Source organism: Ochotona princeps, chromosome 16 (genome assembly GCF_030435755.1).
Source record: "Ochotona princeps isolate mOchPri1 chromosome 16, mOchPri1.hap1, whole genome shotgun sequence".
In the NCBI taxonomy this organism is placed as follows: Eukaryota; Metazoa; Chordata; class Mammalia; order Lagomorpha; family Ochotonidae; genus Ochotona; species Ochotona princeps.
The window spans coordinates 51,933,784-51,952,902 of NC_080847.1; the positions used below are offsets into that span (position 1 = coordinate 51,933,784).

The 19,119-nt window shown below is 50.7% G+C and overlaps 2 protein-coding genes across 3 annotated transcripts; one reads left to right on the forward strand and one right to left on the reverse strand.

Annotated features, from left to right (window-relative positions):
• The first annotated feature begins 309 nt into the window (after positions 1-309).
• On the forward strand, positions 310-3,410 carry LYPD4 (LY6/PLAUR domain containing 4). Of its 2 annotated transcripts, XM_058674340.1 has the most exons (6): positions 310-510; positions 1,528-1,636; positions 1,791-1,917; positions 2,010-2,153; positions 2,618-2,944; positions 3,152-3,410. In XM_058674340.1, the coding sequence occupies exons 2-6, from the start codon at positions 1,535-1,537 to the stop codon at positions 3,352-3,354; spliced, it is 903 nt and encodes a 300-aa protein (XP_058530323.1). In that variant the 5' UTR covers positions 310-510; positions 1,528-1,534; the 3' UTR covers positions 3,355-3,410. The 2 variants fall into 2 exon arrangements, with proteins under 2 accessions (XP_058530323.1, XP_036348592.2); XM_036492699.2 differs by lacking the exon at positions 310-510 and having other exon boundaries at positions 1,555-1,636; positions 1,775-1,917.
• Positions 3,411-10,330: 6,920 nt separating this feature from the next.
• On the reverse strand, positions 10,331-16,123 carry LOC118757691 (carcinoembryonic antigen-related cell adhesion molecule 3-like). The gene is made up of 3 exons (XM_036492614.2): positions 16,060-16,123; positions 10,525-10,692; positions 10,331-10,350 (listed from the first exon to the last, which is right to left on the reverse strand). Exons 1-3 carry the CDS (start codon positions 16,121-16,123, stop codon positions 10,331-10,333), a joined length of 252 nt encoding a protein of 83 aa, XP_036348507.2.
• Between the last annotated feature and the right edge of the window lie 2,996 nt (positions 16,124-19,119).

Consider the following 19,119-nt stretch of genomic DNA (forward strand, 5'->3'; position numbering starts at 1 on the left):
CCTCTCTGTATATCTGACTTTGTAATAAAGAATAAATAAGCCTTATAAAAATATGCTTATGATTTAATTGCACGGAATTTTGGGACCACTCTTTTTCATAAAGCTAATTTGATTTACTGTCAGTCTTGTTAAGCTGAGTTGGGTCTGAGACACTGATCAGAACCTTAAACACCCTTTCTGCTCAGGGTCCAGTGCCCATGGGTTCCTTTTGTCCTCTCCTTCTTGCCAGCGCTGTCTCTGTCTCCAGCCTCCTGATCTTTGGTGGGTAGATTTTATTCATTCATTCATTCATTCATTCATTCATTTGTAAAGATTTATTTGTCTGAAAGAGTTACAGAAAGGGAGAGGGAGAGAGCCAAAGAGCTCCTCCACCGACTGGTTCGCTTGCCAGAGGGCTGCAGCAGCCAGAGCTGGGCTGCAGCTGAGTTGGTCTACAGTCAGGAGCTTCTTCCAGTCTCCCACCTGGGTGTAGGAGCCTACAGACTTGCCCATCCTCTGCTGTTTTCCCAGGTGCATGGGTAGAGAGCTGGATAGAAAGTGGAGCAGCCAGGACTCAAACCAGCGCCTGTATGGGATGTCGGTGTTGCAGGTGGGGGCTCTGTCCACTACCCTGTAATGCTATCCAGGGTTGACAGTTGACAAGTTGTTGTTAGATGTGAGCGTTTCTTAGCCTGTTAGCATTTCTGGCTGCGGGCCCCGGATTTCTCTTTCTGTCTCATTGACGTGTGGGAGATGCTGGGCTGTTGTTGATCTGAGATGTCATATATGTGAATATTATTTTAGGAGTATATCACTTTGCTGTATGTGGTTTTTAAAATTTGGAGTTGTTGACGATACCTTGGTTAATTATGAAGTATCTGATGTCTGCTGCCCCCTAGTTTTCATTTTGTATTCAATTTGCATCTTGGCTCTTGGTCAGGTTGCCACAGAATCACCTTGTCCATCTTTTCCGAGTATAAATGTTGATTTTTTTTTGGACAACAATGTTTGCTGCTGCTGTGTGCTGTCTCCTGGGTTTTGGCCATCATCCTGATTTCCATGCTTTTCTGGGGAGAGCAGAGAGTTCTTGGCTGTTGCCTATACAGCTCCTTGAGCTGATTCAGGAACACGCCTTCAAGGTCATTACCTGAGAAACGTATTTCAAAGTAGAAACCCCAAATCCTGCTCGTACCATTGGACCTGTATCCCACAGGTTGAGGTAGTTCGATCACAAAGATATTAAGTTGGAAAGAATGGTTTATACAAGCTAGCAGAGTCCCCTGCACTTGTCCTCCAGCTGCCCAACAGGACATCTGTAGATACGACCCCACAGGAACAAGGAAATGTGTGACATGACACTCTTGTCTGGACCACAGGCCTCATTCAGCCATCAGTGAATCTGACGGGTGCTGTGTGTGTGTGTGTGTGTGTGTGTAAGAGACAGAGGGATGGAGGATGGTGCCTACCACCAAATCCAAATGCACTTCTGTTTCCTTGTGAGCTGGGATCTTGTGGTGAGATGTTGATTCACTCCCCCTCCTGCCCCAGGAGTTGTATGCACTCCTGGGTGCAGCCACTTTGCAGCCTCGCGGAGGACAGCCTGGGCAACAGTGGTCCTGAGCCAGCGCGGCGCCCTGCAGAGGACCTGAGCAGGAGAGTGAGTGTGGCTTGCAGAAGCTGATGTGGGTGTGGGTCACACTGAAGGGAGACAGACTGTGCTGGTGGGAGTAGGGTAGGGGGTCAGGCCGCTGGCCAAAGTCTCCAGGGAGCCTGCAGTGTGCAAATGGACTATCAGCTTTTCTGTTTTGCAGGCAGGTGGACAGAGCCAGAGTGAGCTTGGATCTGGGAGGACGGCTTTGGCAGGCAGGATCATGGGCCTCCAGCCCCTGAGCCCCATACAGCTGCTGTGCCTCCTGGGTGCCCTCAATATGCTGCCACGTGCGTGCCACCCTGGGGCAGAGGTGGGAAGGAGGCAGGGCTGGGTATCTGGGGTGGGGGAGACAGGCTCAGTGAGGGCACTCTGTCCTCAGGGGCCGGAGCTCTCCTGTGCTATGAAGCGATGGCCTCCAACTTCAGAGCGGTCACCTTCCACAACTGGAAATGGCTTCTGTTGAGGAGTATGGTGTGCAAACTGCGAGAGGGCTGCGAGGAGACACTAATATTCATTGAGACAGGTGAGTGGGCGGGGCGGAGCTGGGGCTGGGCGTGGCTAGGCGACCTCTCCTCCTCCTCCCTCTTCTGGCTGACTCCTCCGTCCAGCACCCAGGACCGGGAGGGGCGGCGGGAGTAGAGGGATACCCAGAGTTGTGAGGATAATGACAGGATGCTGGCCAAAGAAAGGGGGCGGGTCCTAGCTGGCTGCAGTGTCCCGGCCTTGGCTAAGAGGGCAAATTCCTGGAGGGAGGGAGGGAGCCCAGGAGGAAGGAAACGGTAGGGGGAGGGAGAGAGGAGCTGAGGAGGCTCTCGCAGGGGCAGGAGTGAAGAGACAGAGACCCCAGCCTCCAAGCCCGTGCAGCTGCTGTGAGAGGACCCTCCCCTGGGGGACAGGCAGGGTGGGCAATGAGGGCAGAGGGGAGTCTGGGAAGCGCCCCCCTCTCCGGCAAGGCCAATGACACTAATCAGAGCTTATATCCCCCAGGAAGCAAGAGGGGAGTCGTGGGGTTTAAAGGCTGCACCTCATCCTTGTCCTACCCCGCGCAAACCTCTTACCTCATTTCGCCGCCTGGCGTGTCGATCGCCTCCTACAGCCGCGTCTGTCGGACCTATCTCTGCAACAATCTCACCAGCCTGGTGCCTTTTGTGAGGCTCAGGGCGAATATGCCTAAGTCTTCCGGGCAATCGGCCCAGCAGTGCCCCACTTGTGTGGGCAGGCATGATAAGGAGTGTCTTCCAAACTTTGTTTCCCTCGAGTCCTGCCCCACTGCCGCGTCTGCATGTTACGGTTCCACCTTAAAATTTCAAGAAGGTGAGTGGGGAGGAACAACGTGTCCTGCAAGGGCCTGCTTTGTTGGGGCGGAGGGGGGGTGGTGGAATCTGAGGATGGGAGTGAGGTTCCAGGGGCAAGGCACCTGAGGCCCACGTCTCCAGGGGGCGGAAAGGAGCAGGTGACCGCCTCAGGCAGAAGGCCGGGCTGCGGAGTCCTGACTGTGTCCCCCCCTCCGTTTGCGCACAGGCCGCCTCAACACCACCATCCTCCTAACGGGCTGTGCGCAGAGCCGCCAGCACTTGCTGGGAGAGTTCCACCACATCGGGAGCATCCGAGTGACCGAGGGCCTCAACATCATGGACAGGTCCCAGGTTGCTGGCGCCAGACCCGCCCCTCGGGGTCCCGCCTGGAGTGTCCTCTTTGGTTTCCTGCTGGCCTGCAAGCACTGACCAGCCAACCCAGACCTCTTCACCTCACCAAATAAAGTCTCCGAGCTTTTTTTCTACTCTGTACCGGGCTCTGTGAGCAGGGAGAGAGAGAGGCCTTGGGAGAGAGGAGCAGGGCACAGGGACACGGGGGCACTCAGCAGCCCCTCTGCCCATCCTGCTTGTGGGCTCTGTGGGCTCTGTGGGTTGGATCAGGAGTTCCTGGCTCGTCTGCCATCGCTAGAGTGAAGGCCGTGAGCACGGGAGCGGAGCCTCTCAGGGTGGTTCTGGCAGTGGCTCTGAGTCTTTGCTGATCTCCCAGCCTCACGGGACATCCAGAGGACACGTAAAAATTTATTTTTATTATTTTCAAGATTTATTTTATTTTTATTGGAAAGTCAGATATACAGAGAAGAGGAGAGACAGAGAGGAAGATCTTCTGTCCACTGATTCACTCCCCAAGTGGCCACAATGGCTGGAGTTGAGTCTATTCAAAGCCAGGAACCAGGCGCCTCTTGTGGCCTTCCAAGCCACAAGCAGGGAGCTGGATGGGAAGCGGGGCTGCCAGGACATGAACCAGAACCCATATGGGATCCTGGCACACACAAGGCAAAGACTAGCTGCTAGGCTACAGCGCCAGGCCCTATCTATCTATCTATCTATCATCTATTTTTAAAGATTTATTTATTTTTTATTGGTAAGTCAGATATACAGTGAGGAGGAGAGAGAGAGAAGAGAGGAAGATCTGTCTGATGATTCATTCCCCAAGTGGCTGCAATGACCAGAACTGAGGCGATCTGAAGCTGGGATCCTGGAACTTCTTCCAGGTCTACTATGCAGGTGTAGGGTCCCGAGGCTTTGGGCTGTCCTTGACTGTTTTCCCAGGCCACAAGCAGGGAGCTGGATGGGAAGTGGGACAGCTGGGACAGGAACCGGCCCCCATATGGGATCCTGGCACTTACAGGGGGAGGATTAACTAATTGAGCCATTGTGATGGGTCCAAGTGAAATGTTTAAAAAATTTACTTAAAAGGCAGAATTACACAAAGATGAGGGTGAGCACGCATGTGCACAGACACACACACACACACACACACACACACACAAATGCATGTACGCATTCCCCAAATGGCTGCAACAGTCAGGGCTGGGTCAGGTTGAAGCCAGGAACTTCTTCCAAGTCTCCCATGTGGTTGCAGGGGCTCAAACACTTGTGCCAGACTTTACTGCTTTCTTAGGTGGATTATCAGGGAGCTGGAACAGAAGTGAAGCAGCTGGGATTTTGTTGTTGTTGTTGTGATGTTTTTATTTCCATTTTGTTTACTTCATGTATCAGAGGTAAACGGGGATTTTAAGGGAGAAACCCCACTCAGTCTCCCACCCACCCCAGGTCCCTGATGTGGGGCATGCTCTGAGGGTCTTGCTCAAGTGGTTTTGATAGTTCAACAGTTATGAATCGCTGCCAATCTCGCTGCTGCAAGCACGGTGTGGTCGTTGAAGAATCCACTGATTGACAAAGTCCATCTTAGAGTCTCCATTTGCCCAGTTTTTCACTGCCAACATATGGCTGAGGTTGATTGACTTGTTCTGTCTTTTCATGGTTAGGGTTCTGAGTCCGGCAGTTGGATTGGGGAGATCCCCAAAGGAACTTTGAGGTGTTCCCAGAGCAAATTCTTATATGTACTAGCAAGTACAGGGTCTGGCACAGTCCATTGCCCTGATCAGTTGGTGCAGCTAGGATTTTAATTGGCATTGCAAGTATAGGCTTAACCTACTTATACCACAGCACTGGCCTCGTGTGTGTATGTGTGTGACAGAGTGAGAGTGAAAGCAAGAGAGAGAGATATCTTTTTATTTTTTTATTTTTATTTATTTATTTATTTTAAAAGATTTTTATTGTTATTGGAAAACCGGATATACAGAGAGGAGGAGAGACAGAGAGGAAGATCTTCCGTCTGATTAATCACTCCCCAAGTGACCGCAACGGCCGGTGCTGTGCCGATCCGAAGCCAGGAACCAGGAACCAGGAACCTCCTCCAGGTCTCCCACGCGGGTGCAGGGTCCTAAGGCTTTTTGGGCCATCCTCAACTGCTTTCCCAGGCCACAAGCAGGGAGCTGGAAGGAAGTGGAGCTGCCGGGATTAGAACCAGTGCCCATATGGGATCCCGGGGCATTCAAGGTGAGGACTTTGGCTGTTAGGCCACGCCACCGGGCCCCAGAGAGAGAGAGAGAGAGCTTTCATGTGTTTTTGCACTCTGCAAATGCCCCAACAACTACATCTGTATATCAGGTTGAAACCAGGAGCCAGGAACTCTACCTGGGTCTCCCACATGGTGGCAGGGGCCCAAGGACTTGGGCCATCCTGTGCTGCTTCCCAGGCACATTAGCAGGAAGCTGGGTGGGAAGTGGATCAGTCAGGATCGTATCAGTAGTGAAGTGTTTTAAGTAGTGCTTAATCCGCTAATTTGCTAGCTGGCCCCAGTCTGCTTGAGCAGATTGCTAGTGGTTGTCTGTAGAGGGCAATCCCGTGGCCCTGGTCCTGAGCTCCCAGGGTCACTGTCTCAGAAGCAGATGGTGTGAAGCCAGGTGGTTAGTATTTATGGGTACATCCTTAATGCAAATGCTACCATCATTTCCAATGGCCCTTTACATAGAATTCTTCAAGACAGTCAGATTACAAGGGTCAGTTAAACGTGTCAACAGAGGCTGTTCATGTGTGTGGTTGGTAAAACTACCTTTTGCAGTGCTGGCTTCCCATATGGGTGCCAGTTTGAGATTGGCTGCTCCACTTCTAGTCTAGTTGCCTGCTTGGAAAAAGCAGCAAAAGATGGCCCAGGTTCTTGGGCCCCACCACCTACATGGAGACCGGGAGGAAGCTGGCTCCTGATCCAGCCCTGGTCATTGGGGCCACTTGGAGGAGTGAACCAGCAGATGCAAGTCCCCTCTCTAACTCTCTTAGTAACTCAGCCATGGAGCTAGCATAGTGGTGTAGCAAGCTAATCCCCTGCATGCAGTGCAGACATCCCACATGAGTGCTGGTTTGAGTCCCAGCTGCTCCACTTCCAATCCAGCTTCTTGCTGATGTGGGGAAGTGGTTAAGATACTCCTACAGTTTAGAGGGCCTGGCCCCAAGTTCTCTGATGTTACTTCCTATGCAGGTGTACCTGGGGAGGCATCCAAGATGCTATTTGGATGGCGTCTGTCATCCATTTAGGGAACTTGAGTTGGGTTCCAAGCTCCTGGTTTTGGTTTTGGCCCAGCCCTTGGTGATTGTGGGCATTTAGGGGGAAACGAACCAAGGCATGGGAGCTCTCTCTTTTTCTGTCGCTCTGTCTTTCAAATTAAACTCTGTGTGTGTGTGTGTGTGTGTGTGTGTGTGTGTGTGAGAGAGAGAGAGAGAGAGAGAGAGAGATATGGAGAAAGGGAGAGAGAGAGAGAAAAAGAAACAGTACCAGAATGCAGTGACACAGCCTACAGTGTTCTTTGAAGGGGGGACAGGAGCGAACTCACAGCACAATGATGTCAACCATGCAGCAGGAGAAGTAGCAGTAAAGCCTGAAAGACGAGGGGCTGGCCATGTGCCCGGCTCGCCTTGTAGGTAGGTGCTGGGAGGAAATGCTGTCAGCAGCGTTCTCATTATCCTCTTGGTGAAGAGCACACAAGCAGCTTTATTTTTGCACGCCTGAGCACAAGCGTGCCTCACTTCTTTTTTCGGAGGCCCTCTGGGTAGCAGTGCCCACCCTTACCCCACAGCAAAGACTAGATCTGACCACTTCAGGCAAAGCTGTGCCCACGTGGACTATTCTCATCTCAAGAATTCTGATGCACTTGGCCTTTAAAGAAATAAAATACGCTGTTAGCTTCCTTAAGGAATAAGCTGATGAAACTGATCTTTGCAAGATCAAAAGGGAGTGTGGGGTGTTCAGCAGAATAGTTTACAAACCAGGGACAGCAGCCTCCCACCCTACTGTGTCTTTCACAGGCAGACTGGAAATGGCTTTTCCAGCAGTTCCTATCATCCTGGTCTTGTCTATTGCATTGTCCAGGAATTTGGGTCGTGGAGACACTGTCCATGGTGCTGATGGCAGGAAATTGGCTGGTAAATTGTGATCTGCCTGTTGGGTTTTGCTTTCTGTTCTCAAAACTGTATTAATTTTTAGAGGGTCAGTGCTGTGGCATAGTAGGCTAAGCTTCTGCCTGTGGCACCGGCATCCCATATGGGTCCCAATTCACGTCCTGGCTGATCCAGCTCCCTGCTTATAGCTGCGGAAAGCAGTGGAGGATGGCTCAGGTCCTTGGGCTATTACAACTAGGTGAGAGACCCAGAAGAAATGCTTGGCTCCTGGCTTTGGGTTGTCTCAACTCCAGCCATTGCGGCCATTTAGGGAGTGAACCAGCAGATATGAAAGATCTCCCTTCCTCTCTGTGTCTCTCCTTTTTGTAACACTACCTTTCAAATAAAAATAAAAACAATATTTTAAAGAAACTGTATTCATTTTTATTTGATTTGATGGGGAGGGAAGGAGAAAGAGGGAGATTCTATCCACAGATTCACTCTCCAAATGAGTAGAACATTTATGGCTGGGCCAGGCTGAAGTTGGAGACTGGAACTCAGTCATCCTCTTGGGTGGCAAGGATCTAAGTGCTTGAGCCATCGCCTGCTGCCTGAGAGAGTGTGCATGAGCAGGAAGCTGCAGGGAAGAGAAGGACCAGGACTTGAACCCAGGCACTTGGATATGGATGTACGTATCCCGACTGGCAGCTCAACTACTGTCCCTCATTGCTATAACTTGCCACCAAGGAGAAGTTGAGGAGGAAGTTGCAGGCCTGAGGTACCCTCCAGCCTCTCAGGAGCTGGAGGGTGTGATGGGCACCAACGTAGGAAGTGACACGAACCATCAAGATGAGCTGGTGCAGTTCCCGGTGGGAGAAGGTGACAGAATGGGTAAGAGAGGCATGGTGAATGGAGCAGAAGCCTGTCAAAGATGCTCCCAGCCTGGACTGCTGCACATAAAGATAGCCTATAGACTAAACCGTGGCTTACCAAGGCCACCTCCCCAACCTAGGTAAGTCTGTGTGTGGGAGAGTGGGCAGGAGAACCAGGGTAGGAGGGTGCCTGAGGTTGGTGCTGGCTCTGATGGTGGAGGGAGGAGCCATAGAAAGCATGAGGCTGAGAGAACAGACCAGGCCCTGGCACCTCCAGAAAGGACACAGCGTGCGTGGGGTTGCTGGTTAAGTACGACCTGACTTACCAAACCAAACCCTCTATTAGCAAAGTGAGTGGACTGAAACTCTTAAATCTTTATTTTTAAAGATTTATTTACTTTCATTGCGAAGTCAGATATACAGAGAGGAGGAGAGGTAGAGAGGAAGATCTTACATCTGATGACTCACTTCCTAAGTGATCGCAACAGCCAGAGCTGAGCCGATCCGAAACCAGGAGCCAGGAACTTCTCCCAGGTCTCTCACACAGGTGCAGGGTCCTAAGGCTTTGGGGCGTCCTCTCCTGCTTTCCCAGGCCACAAGCAGAGAGCTGTATGGAAAGTGGTGCTGCAGGGACTAGAACCAGCACACATGTGGGATCCTGGCGTGTTCAAGGCAAGGACTTTAGCCGCTAGGCCATTGCGCCGGACCCGAAACTCTTAAATCTTAAATTTACATTTCTAGAAGCACATACAAAATGAAATGTTACGCTGTACTTAACCGTATGTATGATTATTTTTAAAAATGGCAGCATGAGAGAGAGAGAGAGGGAGAATCTTTCACTGGCTGACTCACTCACTGGTTGTAGTTGGGGAATTCCTGGCCTCAGGGTTTAGGAATTCCTGCAAGAGAGGAAGAGACTGCTGGTTCCCTTCTCAGGACAGGGTCCAGGGTCTCCTAGGCCCTGCTCCCCTCCCCCCACCCAGGGCTACTCAGGGACTCGGGCTGGCTGTGCTCAGGGAAACAGTGCCCAGACCCCTCCCTCTTGCCTCACCTCCCTGACCCCCCACTTTTGCCGCAAAGCTCAGCCAGTGTGGGCTGGGGCTAGGCCTGCGTCCCAGAACAAGCATCCCCACACTCAATTCCTAGACAGGAATGGCTGCCCTGGGGCCAGGGTGGGAGGCCTGGGCAGGGACCCGGGACAGTTGTCATCCAGCTAAGCTTTCTAAACACTAGCCCTTCCAAACCAGGACGGGACACCCAGGTCCTAGCCCTCACCCTCATTAAGCCCGGACCACTAATGGACCACTCCGCACCTGTTGAACTGGGCTCTCTCCGGGGCCAAGGGAGGGGACTGAAGGTGGGGGTCACGTCAAAGTGCGGTGGGACTGCCTCTGCGAAGGAACCCGTCCTTGGCTGGGGGGAGCCGTGCCAGGGAGTGACAGTCCCTCTGCCCTGAGTCTGTCACAGCTGGGACTGCCCTCACTCCCAAGTGAGAGGTGGGGAAGCTGCTGGAGGGAGCCAGTGAGAGGGTGTGACCCGGTCGGGGGTGGTCCTCAGCTCCCAGAGCAGTAGGGGAGAGAGGTCATGTCTAGGGAGAGACCCTTCAGCCATCTGAGGCCAAGTAAGGTGGAGGAGGTGACCTGGACTCCACAGGTCAGGGCTGAGCTGGCTGGCCAGGGTCCCCTGGACTGTTTCATGTAACCCTGATAAAGGGTCAGGGTCCCCAGGAGTGATGGCAAGGATGGATGCTGCTTACGGGGGGTTGGGGGGGGGGCTGGAAGCCGAGGACTGGAACTCTGTGAGGTCATGCTGGCTGCTGCTCCTAGGAGAGAAAGGGTTTGTTTGAGCATGCCAGCAGCGGCCCCAACTCAGGGGGACAGCGAGGATGGGAGAGGAGACCTCCTTCCTCCATCACTTCCATACTGGGCAGGGTCCCAGGGTGGAGGGAGGGGGAGCTAAGGACAGGCCCACAGGGGCCACTCTGGCCTGAGCCAGAAGGTGAACCCCAAGGAGATGCGGACCCTGGACCCCACTGGCCAAGGGATTGGGAAAGGCAAGGAACTGGAGGGCTTGGCCTAGTGGAAGAGTCCAAGCCCTGGGAGGGAAAGTGAGGTGACTGTGGGGGAACTTCAGGCATCTTGGATTCTCCCTGTGTCCCCCTGGATGGTGTCCTGGATCAGCAGGGACCCACTGGGGAAGACTGTGTGCCTATCTGTATGTTCAGGCCATGGATCAACTTGGCTGTCCAAGACTGTGTATGTTACAATACGAAGGCTTGCATTAGATATTTCTCCCTTGAACCAGCTATAGAATTGAGCATTCTGTGGTGGGCTGTGGAGGAGGAGAAGCGTGTCCGTGCCTTCAGCAGCGATGGGCGGTGCAGGTTCCACTGTGTATTTGGCCATGGTGGGCGAAATCCCAACAGTTAGAAGGCAGGCTGGAAAGGAATAGGAAGAAATCAGGCAACCTGCGTAGCTTCATGTTGGGAGGAAGGAGGGTCCTGCCTCTGAGCAGGTCCTTCACTCCTCAGACTTGCGATTACGTGTGTTTGCATCAGAGCGTGGGTCCATGTGTGTATCTCGGTGTGTATTTGTCTGCTGTGTCCCCTGCCACATCAAGGCCCCCTGCCTGCCCTCCACTCCTTCAGTGCCCCTGAACTTGTCACGTCTTCTGGAACGTTGCTTTCCAGGGGCGGAGCGTGCACCTGTATAGATGAGTATGTGCTCCTTCTGAGTCCCGTCCTTCCAGAGACGCCAGCCTGTCCCTGTGTGCCCACCCATGGATGCCGGAGTCCAGCTCCAGCCTGGGTTTCGGAACTCGGGAAGGGTGCGTGGACGAGGCGCAGAAAGAAAGAGACGGACCACTAGGATTCCATGATGATAGTGGACAAGGCAATAAAGCTGTCCGCTTTATTTATACAGAATCAGTTAAACTCTGGCTCAGACTTTCCACGTCATGGTCAAGTGGGTGTTTCTAAGAACAACCATGCCATCTGCTTTATCCAAAAACAATAGAAATTCCTGCTACAATCCTTATCCTACAACCTAATCTTGTATCACAAAGAAAAGGAGAACCTAAAGGTTAAGGAGAGGATGAAACCCTAAACACAGGTCCCTTGATTAGCATAAGGTCAATGGGGACACCCAAAACAGTAGGAATAATAGAAGGCCCTTTTGTAAGACATTGACATTAACCTCCAAGTTCATATTGTGTAAAAAGCCAGTCTCACAATAACGAAAATGCCTGGACAGATTAGAATTCTTCCGATGAGCCGGCATAGTAGGCACGGCGAATGTCCAAGTGAAAAGCACTGACACATGGAGACCATGGTGGTGGTAGAAGTGCTGGGAGTGGCCTGCTCCTAAGCCTCTTTGTTACATATTATCTCCTCTTCCCCCCAAGCCCATTAACAGGACAATAGGACGTCAATGAGTCTGCAAAGGCCAGGTGCTACTGCCTTAGGCCTGATTCCTGAGTGCTCAGCTAAAGCAATGTAAATCAGCTCCACAGCCCACAACATATTCCCCCTTCTGTATTAAAGCAGACTTGAATGCGCCTGTCTTAGGTTGTGGACTCTCAGGTTTGACAGCCTTACCCGTCATGGGGAATCTCCGTAGCATGACGGAGTCCCTGTCTTAGGTCGGTCCGTTCCTGTGTCCATCTTACCCGTCACTGGCTGCCTTTCAACGCGTTGTCTGCTGCAGCTGGCAAACCTGTTCCAGGGCTAGGAGTGATATCAATTGAGTAGCAATGAGCAAACACCAGTTCCCGGGCTTGGGAAAACAAAGCACTTCACAGGTGAAACATACATAAAAGGCACAATGGGAGACAAGAGGCCATGAACTTAGGAGTAACTTAGCTCAGTAGCAATGAGCAGACAGCAGTTCCCAGGCTTGGGAAAACATTTTGCACTTGCATAGATGATACACCAGGAATGCATACAATACAACAGAAAGGCATACGATGGAGTATAGGAGGCTAGGTGTTCTTCTGGGGACCCAGTTTAGTTTATCTCCCATCACTCTGCTCTTGACTAAAAAAGGTTGGAGGAATGCTTGACAAAGGAATTAAAACAAAATACCTGCTGAAGAGAAGAGAATTTAACCCTGAAGTTGCTGGGCAGGAGGAGGAACTTCTGTAGAAGATGCTTGCTGTGAAATGGCAGGGGGGTGGAAATGTAAATTGGATAAGATCTAGAGCCCTAGTCAGCAAGTCCAAGCTCTGTGGAAAAAGAAAGCATTCCCTCCTCCAAAAGTTACGAGGAGACCATGTCCTTCCCATTGGCCTGTAAGGACGTTTTCAAAATCTATGATTAAAGAAGTTGTTTTGTTATATGACCATCTGTAAAGACTAAAGAAGCAGGTTAAGGAAACAAGAAAGGTTAAAAACAAAGGAGTTAAGAAACAAATCTTTTGAAATATAACCAAATGACTTTTAACAAAATGTGACAGAGGATTTTCAGCTAACTGGTTTGAAATTGAATCTACAAGGGTTAAGAGTGCTATTTGTCTTATCTCAACCTTGGATATTAAAAAAAGTAAGCTGTTTAGAGCTATAAGGATTAATTATTTACATCTTTGCCAAAAAAGCTCCTTATTCTTATGACATCTCTTTGTAATTAAGGTAGAGCTCAAAGCACAATAAGAAGTAATAATTTTTTATACATGAAAAGAAATGGAGCCACTCTAATGACCTTGTTGCCATAAGCATCCAGTTGGGATACGAACAGTAGGTAGTATAATTAATTGCCAATAAAAATACCAACTTTTAATTAGCATATCCACAATCAATATCAGGTTTTAAGTCTGTTACTCTTCTACAGGCACAGCTTGGGTAAGATAATGCTGTCTTTTAAACCTCTGATTGTTCAAGGCCCAAGACTGGCCCCGCCACGAGTTTCCTGACCACAGGCGCTGGCCATTATGATCAATTTTAGATTTACATTTACATACTTTTGCCCAATGATCCTTAGCAGTATAGGTGCCACACTTTTGAGCTAAAAGAGATGCTGTTCGGCATTGCTTTGGAAGGTGGCTGGGTTTCCTACAATTATGACATTTAAATCTATTTTGCTTTAGTCTATTTTGCTTTAACCCATTGCTTAAGGTAGCACTCAACATTTTAGTTTTGTACCTTTCAGAGACAATATCCATACATGACCCTATTACTTGGGGGGCCCAGGACTGGGCCCTCCCGCTTCCCTGCTTCTGACCCTGTACAGACTGATTACTCAATTTAGATCGACTGCGAGGCAATAGAACTGTTCCATTCTTGTGGAATTTAGACTGACAAGCCTTCTGCCAATGAAATCCCTTCTCACACCGTGGACAGACAGTGCGAGGAATATTTAAATTGGGGCTAGCAATGTCCCTATAAGTTTCTTCCTGTTTGAAATTTTGAGATGAGCTTCTGGCAGGACAACTGTGGCTAAAATGCCCTACTCCACCACAAGAATAGCAATTGTTTCTTTTTTTACGTCTTTGATTGCCTCTTATGTTCTTTAAAATCTGAATCGCAGTTTGACCTTGAAGAGCTGCAGCAATAGTTAACCCTTGAACGTAAGATGGAGTTACCTCGGCACAAGCTCGAACATAGTCTGACAACTTTCCTTTCCTTCTCACTGGCTGAATTAACGTTTGGCAAGTTGGAGTAGCATTTTCAAAAGCTAACTGTTTAACTATAAGATCTGTAGCTGTACTGTTAATTACTGTCCGGCTCACCGCTTCTGTGAGTCGAGCTACAAAATCTTCAAAAGGCTCCTCAGCTTTCTGTTTAACATTTATAAAACCTGAAGACTTTTGATCTGGAGGTGGCAGGCGTTTCCATGCTCCCAATGCGAGGGAGGAGATAAGCTGTAGAGTCTCCTTAGGCAGAGTAAGTTGTTCTGAAATGCCAAGATGAGTGCCCTGTCCTAAAAGCATGTCTAAGGTAAAAGAAGGTTTGCCACACCTCACAGATCCCTGAGACTTTACTTCTGCCTTTGCTAATTCCTCATACTCCATTTTCCACACAAGGAAGTCTCCTCCTGTGAGGCAAGCCTTAGCAGTCTGAAACCAATCATACGGAGTCATCCACTTTGCTCCCAAGCTCTCCACCATTGCCATAGTGTACGGGGAGTTTGGCCCATAGTCTGAGATAGCATGCTTTAGTTCTTTAATAAGCTTATAAGGCAACGGTTCCCATTCAGGTTCATCCCATTCGTAAATCACAGGAAAACAGAAAAAATCGCCTTCCTTATGAGCTTGCTGCATTGCTCCTTTAAAACCAATCTTTGCTATATCTAGTCTATCTGGAAACGGCTTGGAATGCTTAGCCGAATACCTTGAAGGCTTGTGATTAACAGCAGGAGACCTTTTATCATGTAATTCAGCCATTTGCCCCTTTTCACAATCTCTAACTCCTGGTTCAAATATTTCTGGTTTAAAAAAATCTTCCTCATCTGTTAAACATTCCTGGTCAGTTTTACAATATTTGACATTATCTTCAGGACAGACACTTTCTATTGAGCCATAACTAAGGTCTAAGCCTCCCTTCTCAGGATCAAGAAGGGGAGTATGTTCTCTCCGCTGAGCTGAAGGTGCGGGATAAGGCTCGAGTCCCACATCTAATGCCTGCCTTAAAGCATTCCAAATGGCATATGCAGAGGATGGCATGCCCACTCTTCCATTATTCCGATACCACCTTTTCATATCATTCCCTACCTGATCCCATGTGTGTAAGTCTAAAGTGCCCTGCTCAATAAACCACGGGCTAACTTTTTGCACAAATTGTAAAAATTCTAATAGTTGCTTTCTGCTAACTTTAATGCTCTTCCTATGTAAGGTATGTTTAATAATATCAGCATATAAACTTCTTTCACTAGAATCACTCTGGCCCATTTTTACAGCACAGAGGGTACAAGACTTCTCAAAAACTGTTCTGACTATTCACCCCTTCTAACCTGACCTTCTGTCAGGGGGTCTGCAGTGCCCTGGGTGAAGTCCTGTCCACGCCGCAAAGAGAAAGAAAAGACCTACCTTCGTCAAGTCACTCACGTTGGGCGCCACTTGCCGGAGTCCAGCTCCAGCCTGGGTTTCGGAACTCGGGAAGGGTGCGTGGACGAGGCGCAGAAAGAAAGAGACGGACCACTAGGATTCCATGATGATAGTGGACAAGGCAATAAAGCTGTCCGCTTTATTTATACAGAATCAGTTAAACTCTGGCTCAGACTTTCCACGTCATGGTCAAGTGGGTGTTTCTAAGAACAACCATGCCATCTGCTTTATCCAAAAACAATAGAAATTCCTGCTACAATCCTTATCCTACAACCTAATCTTGTATCACAAAGAAAAGGAGAACCTAAAGGTTAAGGAGAGGATGAAACCCTAAACACAGGTCCCTTGATTAGCATAAGGTCAATGGGGACACCCAAAACAGTAGGAATAATAGAAGGCCCTTTTGTAAGACATTGACATTAACCTCCAAGTTCATATTGTGTAAAAAGCCAGTCTCACAATAACGAAAATGCCTGGACAGATTAGAATTCTTCCGATGAGCCGGCATAGTAGGCACGGCGAATGTCCAAGTGAAAAGCACTGACACATGGAGACCATGGTGGTGGTAGAAGTGCTGGGAGTGGCCTGCTCCTAAGCCTCTTTGTTACATATTATCTCCTCTTCCCCCCAAGCCCATTAACAGGACAATAGGACGTCAATGAGTCTGCAAAGGCCAGGTGCTACTGCCTTAGGCCTGATTCCTGAGTGCTCAGCTAAAGCAATGTAAATCAGCTCCACAGCCCACAACACATGGAGCCGTGTCCTCTCACCTGCCAGCAGGAGACCCTGCCAGGGGACATGGCCTCTGCGTGGAGAAACAGAAGGGGGCTCCATGGTGGCTGCTGCCCCGCTCTCCTCCCTCTTGGTGTGGAGCCCTGGTCCCACTGTCACAGCCCTGCTGCCCTGCCTCTCTTGGCGCTGAGCCGCCTCCCAGGGTCACATGAGGTGGGAGTGGCTCTCTGCCCCCTCCCTTTCAAGCTCTTTATTGTCCCTTTTCCTTGTGGAGTTTTGGTTTTCTAGATCCTTCTGAACGAGGCCAAACCTCCCGTTAGAGTACTGACCTCTGATTCTGTCAGCAGCCCACATGTATATATACGCACACATGCTCACAACATACTTACACAGATCCACCATATACACGAAACACACACATGCAATACAGGAACACGTGTGCACACACAGCCCTTGGGTCCCTAATCCTGCATTATTTTCTCTTGACACAAAGAAACCTGGCTGGGTACCTGTTTGCTCCTTGTGCTGGCAAATGTTAGGGAGAGGGAGGGGTCGTTGTTTTCAGCACGGGGGTCACAGGAAGGGCTGGGTGTGCTGGAGCGGGCACCTGTGGGTCTACTTCTAGACTTTGTGTGTCCCATTGATCCTTTTTTTTCCTTTAAAGATTTATGTATTTTTATTGGAAAGGCAGATTTACAGAGAGAAGGAGAGATGGAAATTCTTCCACCTGCTGGTTCATGCTCTAAGTGGCTTCAATGGCCAGAGCTGAGCCGACCTGAAGCCAGGAGCCAGAAGCTTCTTCCAGGTTTCTCATGTGGGTACAGAGTCCCAAGGATATGGGCCATCTTCCACTGCTTTCCCGGGCCACAAGCAGGGAACTGGGTGGGATATGGAGAAGCCAGGATATGAACCACTGCCCATATGGGATCCCAGTGGTGCATTCGAGGCAAGGATTTAACCATGAGCCATTGTACTGAACCCATCAGGAATGAGCCGCTCAGGAAGGGATCTTATGTGTGCCTGCCTGATAGTAGCTGTCACAAAAGACTGCTGGGACTACAGCCTCTGGGGAGGGCCTGGACACTGCCAGGGCTGGCTGGTGGGTAGCGGCCACTCGCTGTGTGGTAGGGGGACAGAGTGTCTCGCTCCTGGGCGTTGCACCATGGAGCACACATCTCCTCGTGTACTCTTATCTCTGTCTGCGTTGAAGCGGCCCATGGCAGGGCGAACTTGTGCCCTTTGCCACAGTAGTATGTCCCAGATATGTAGTTCTGGAAAGATCTCCCTAGCTCTTCAATACATACCCACCACCCTCCAACTAGTGCTCTGTCTGGTTGCACACGAGACCTAATTCAACAGCAATGGGCTGGCTCAGAAGTGGATGTCCCTAGGGGGCGGCAGCAGCAGCCAGGCTCCTCTCCGGTTTCACTGTAAGGACAGAGACCCCTGTATCGCGGTTGCACAGTCCAGGTGCACCTGCCACTAATGCTGTATACACACCGGTGTGGCCAAACCCTTGCGCAAGGCAGACAGTCCCTCTGTTATGCCAGGCACAGGGGTGTTGTTTCAGCAGGGGGCAAGGGTGTTGTTTCCAGCCTCCTTTCCACTTACTTGATGGGCACCCCTACTCCTCCAGGACGGATCTGTAACAAGGGAGCGGGCACTGAGACTGATCCCCCAGCAGTGACCTAAATGCAGGTGCCACCAGGACCCTGGTGTCCTTGCCTCCCCTTTGCCCTGATTTTGGGCTAGTTTGGTGGGGTGGCACAGCTCATGCTCACTGCCAGCTCCTGAAGTCACTCACTGGCTACTGCCAGAGTAACCCGTTGATGTCCACTAGGGAGGCACTTTATTGAGGGGGAATTCCAGGTCCGGGCAGGGAAATCCCAAGTCCTGGGGTGAGTGGACAGGTGGAAGGTAACTGCTCACCCGCAGTGACAGCCCCCTCATCCAACTGACGCCACTGAGTCATCGCAAAAAATCCCCCAATCCAAGAAAGACCAGGAACGCCGATGTGACACACACACTTGAGAGACCGCAGGGTCACGCCACTGCTTCCCAGACAAGGTTGTGTCAAGTTCCTCATATGTCAGCTTTTTATAACTGCTATAGCCAAGAAAGCCAATCCAGAGTAAATGGAACACACTCAAAATAATGCTGAAAAATTATATTAGGGGCCGACGTTGTGGTGCAGTGGGTTTAACCCACCACTAGAGGGCAGGTTTGAGGCCAGGCTGCTCCACTTCCGGTCCTGGGAATCCAGCAGAATACCAGCTGGTGCTGTGGCACGGCCTTCAGTGCTGGCATCCCACACGGGTGCCTGCTAGAGTCCCGGCTACTTCACTTTAGATCCAGCTCCCCTCTAATGGGTCTGGAAAAGCAGTGGGAGGTGGCACAAATCTCTTGGGCTCCTGCTCCCACAGTGGGAGATCCAGTTGAAATTCCAGGCTCCTGGCTTTGGCTCAGTCGAGGAATTTAGGTTGTTGCCTGTGGGACGCAGCAGATGCACTTGCAAATGGGAATGTGATTCCATCCACAGCAAATTTCTGCACACGTGGACGACTACAGTGCCTCGGAAATTGGACCCACTCAGCCCCTTTTCCCCGAGGTTGCACGCCTGCAGCCAGGACCCCGGGAGTCCTTGGAATGCCTGCCATCAGCCCTGAGCAGTCAGCAGTGGCCGCTATACCCTGCACCCCCTGAGCCTAACATGCCTGCAGGTCTTGACAGAAGAGTGCCCCCTAGTGGATCGTTCCATCACCACGCATTCCCACCAATGGGGCCAGTCCTGGATGTTTTCCCAAACACTGGAATGCGGCGTCTTCCTGTCTCTCGTCCAGCCAGGTTCCCTCTCTGGAGCAACAAACAGGGGCACGTGCGTCTTGGTCTCTCTAGGATGGCTGTGAAGTCCTTGCCCCTGCCCTGTGCCAGCTGAACTAAGTGTTCCTGCTCCAGGGGAGGGGAGACACCAGACGCCAGGGCAGGCCTGCAGGGCCCCTCCCACCTAAGTGTCTGATACCCCACCAGGACCCAGTGTCAGCCCCAGGGTGCGGCACACGCTGACCAGGGTGATGGGGGTAAGGCAGGCAGCAAGGTTA

Excerpts from the sequence above, each read along its gene's own strand:
- LYPD4 (XM_058674340.1), top strand. The coding sequence starts at position 1,535 with ATGCACTCCTGGGTGCAGCCACTTTGCAGCCTCGCGGAGGACAGCCTG. Across the intron at positions 1,637-1,790 it reads CAGAGGACCTGAGCAGGAGA|GCAGGTGGACAGAGCCAGAG; the intron begins GTGAGTGTGGCT and ends TCTGTTTTGCAG. Across the intron at positions 2,154-2,617 it reads ACTAATATTCATTGAGACAG|GAAGCAAGAGGGGAGTCGTG; the intron begins GTGAGTGGGCGG and ends TATATCCCCCAG.
- LOC118757691 (XM_036492614.2), bottom strand. The coding sequence starts at position 16,123 with ATGGAGCCCCCTTCTGTTTCTCCACGCAGAGGCCATGTCCCCTGGCAG. Across the intron at positions 10,693-16,059 it reads GCAGGGTCTCCTGCTGGCAG|CCTGCCTTCTAACTGTTGGG; the intron begins GTGAGAGGACAC and ends ATTCCTTTCCAG. Across the intron at positions 10,351-10,524 it reads AATATCTAATGCAAGCCTTC|GGCTTGGACTCTTCCACTAG; the intron begins GTATTGTAACAT and ends TTTCCCTCCCAG.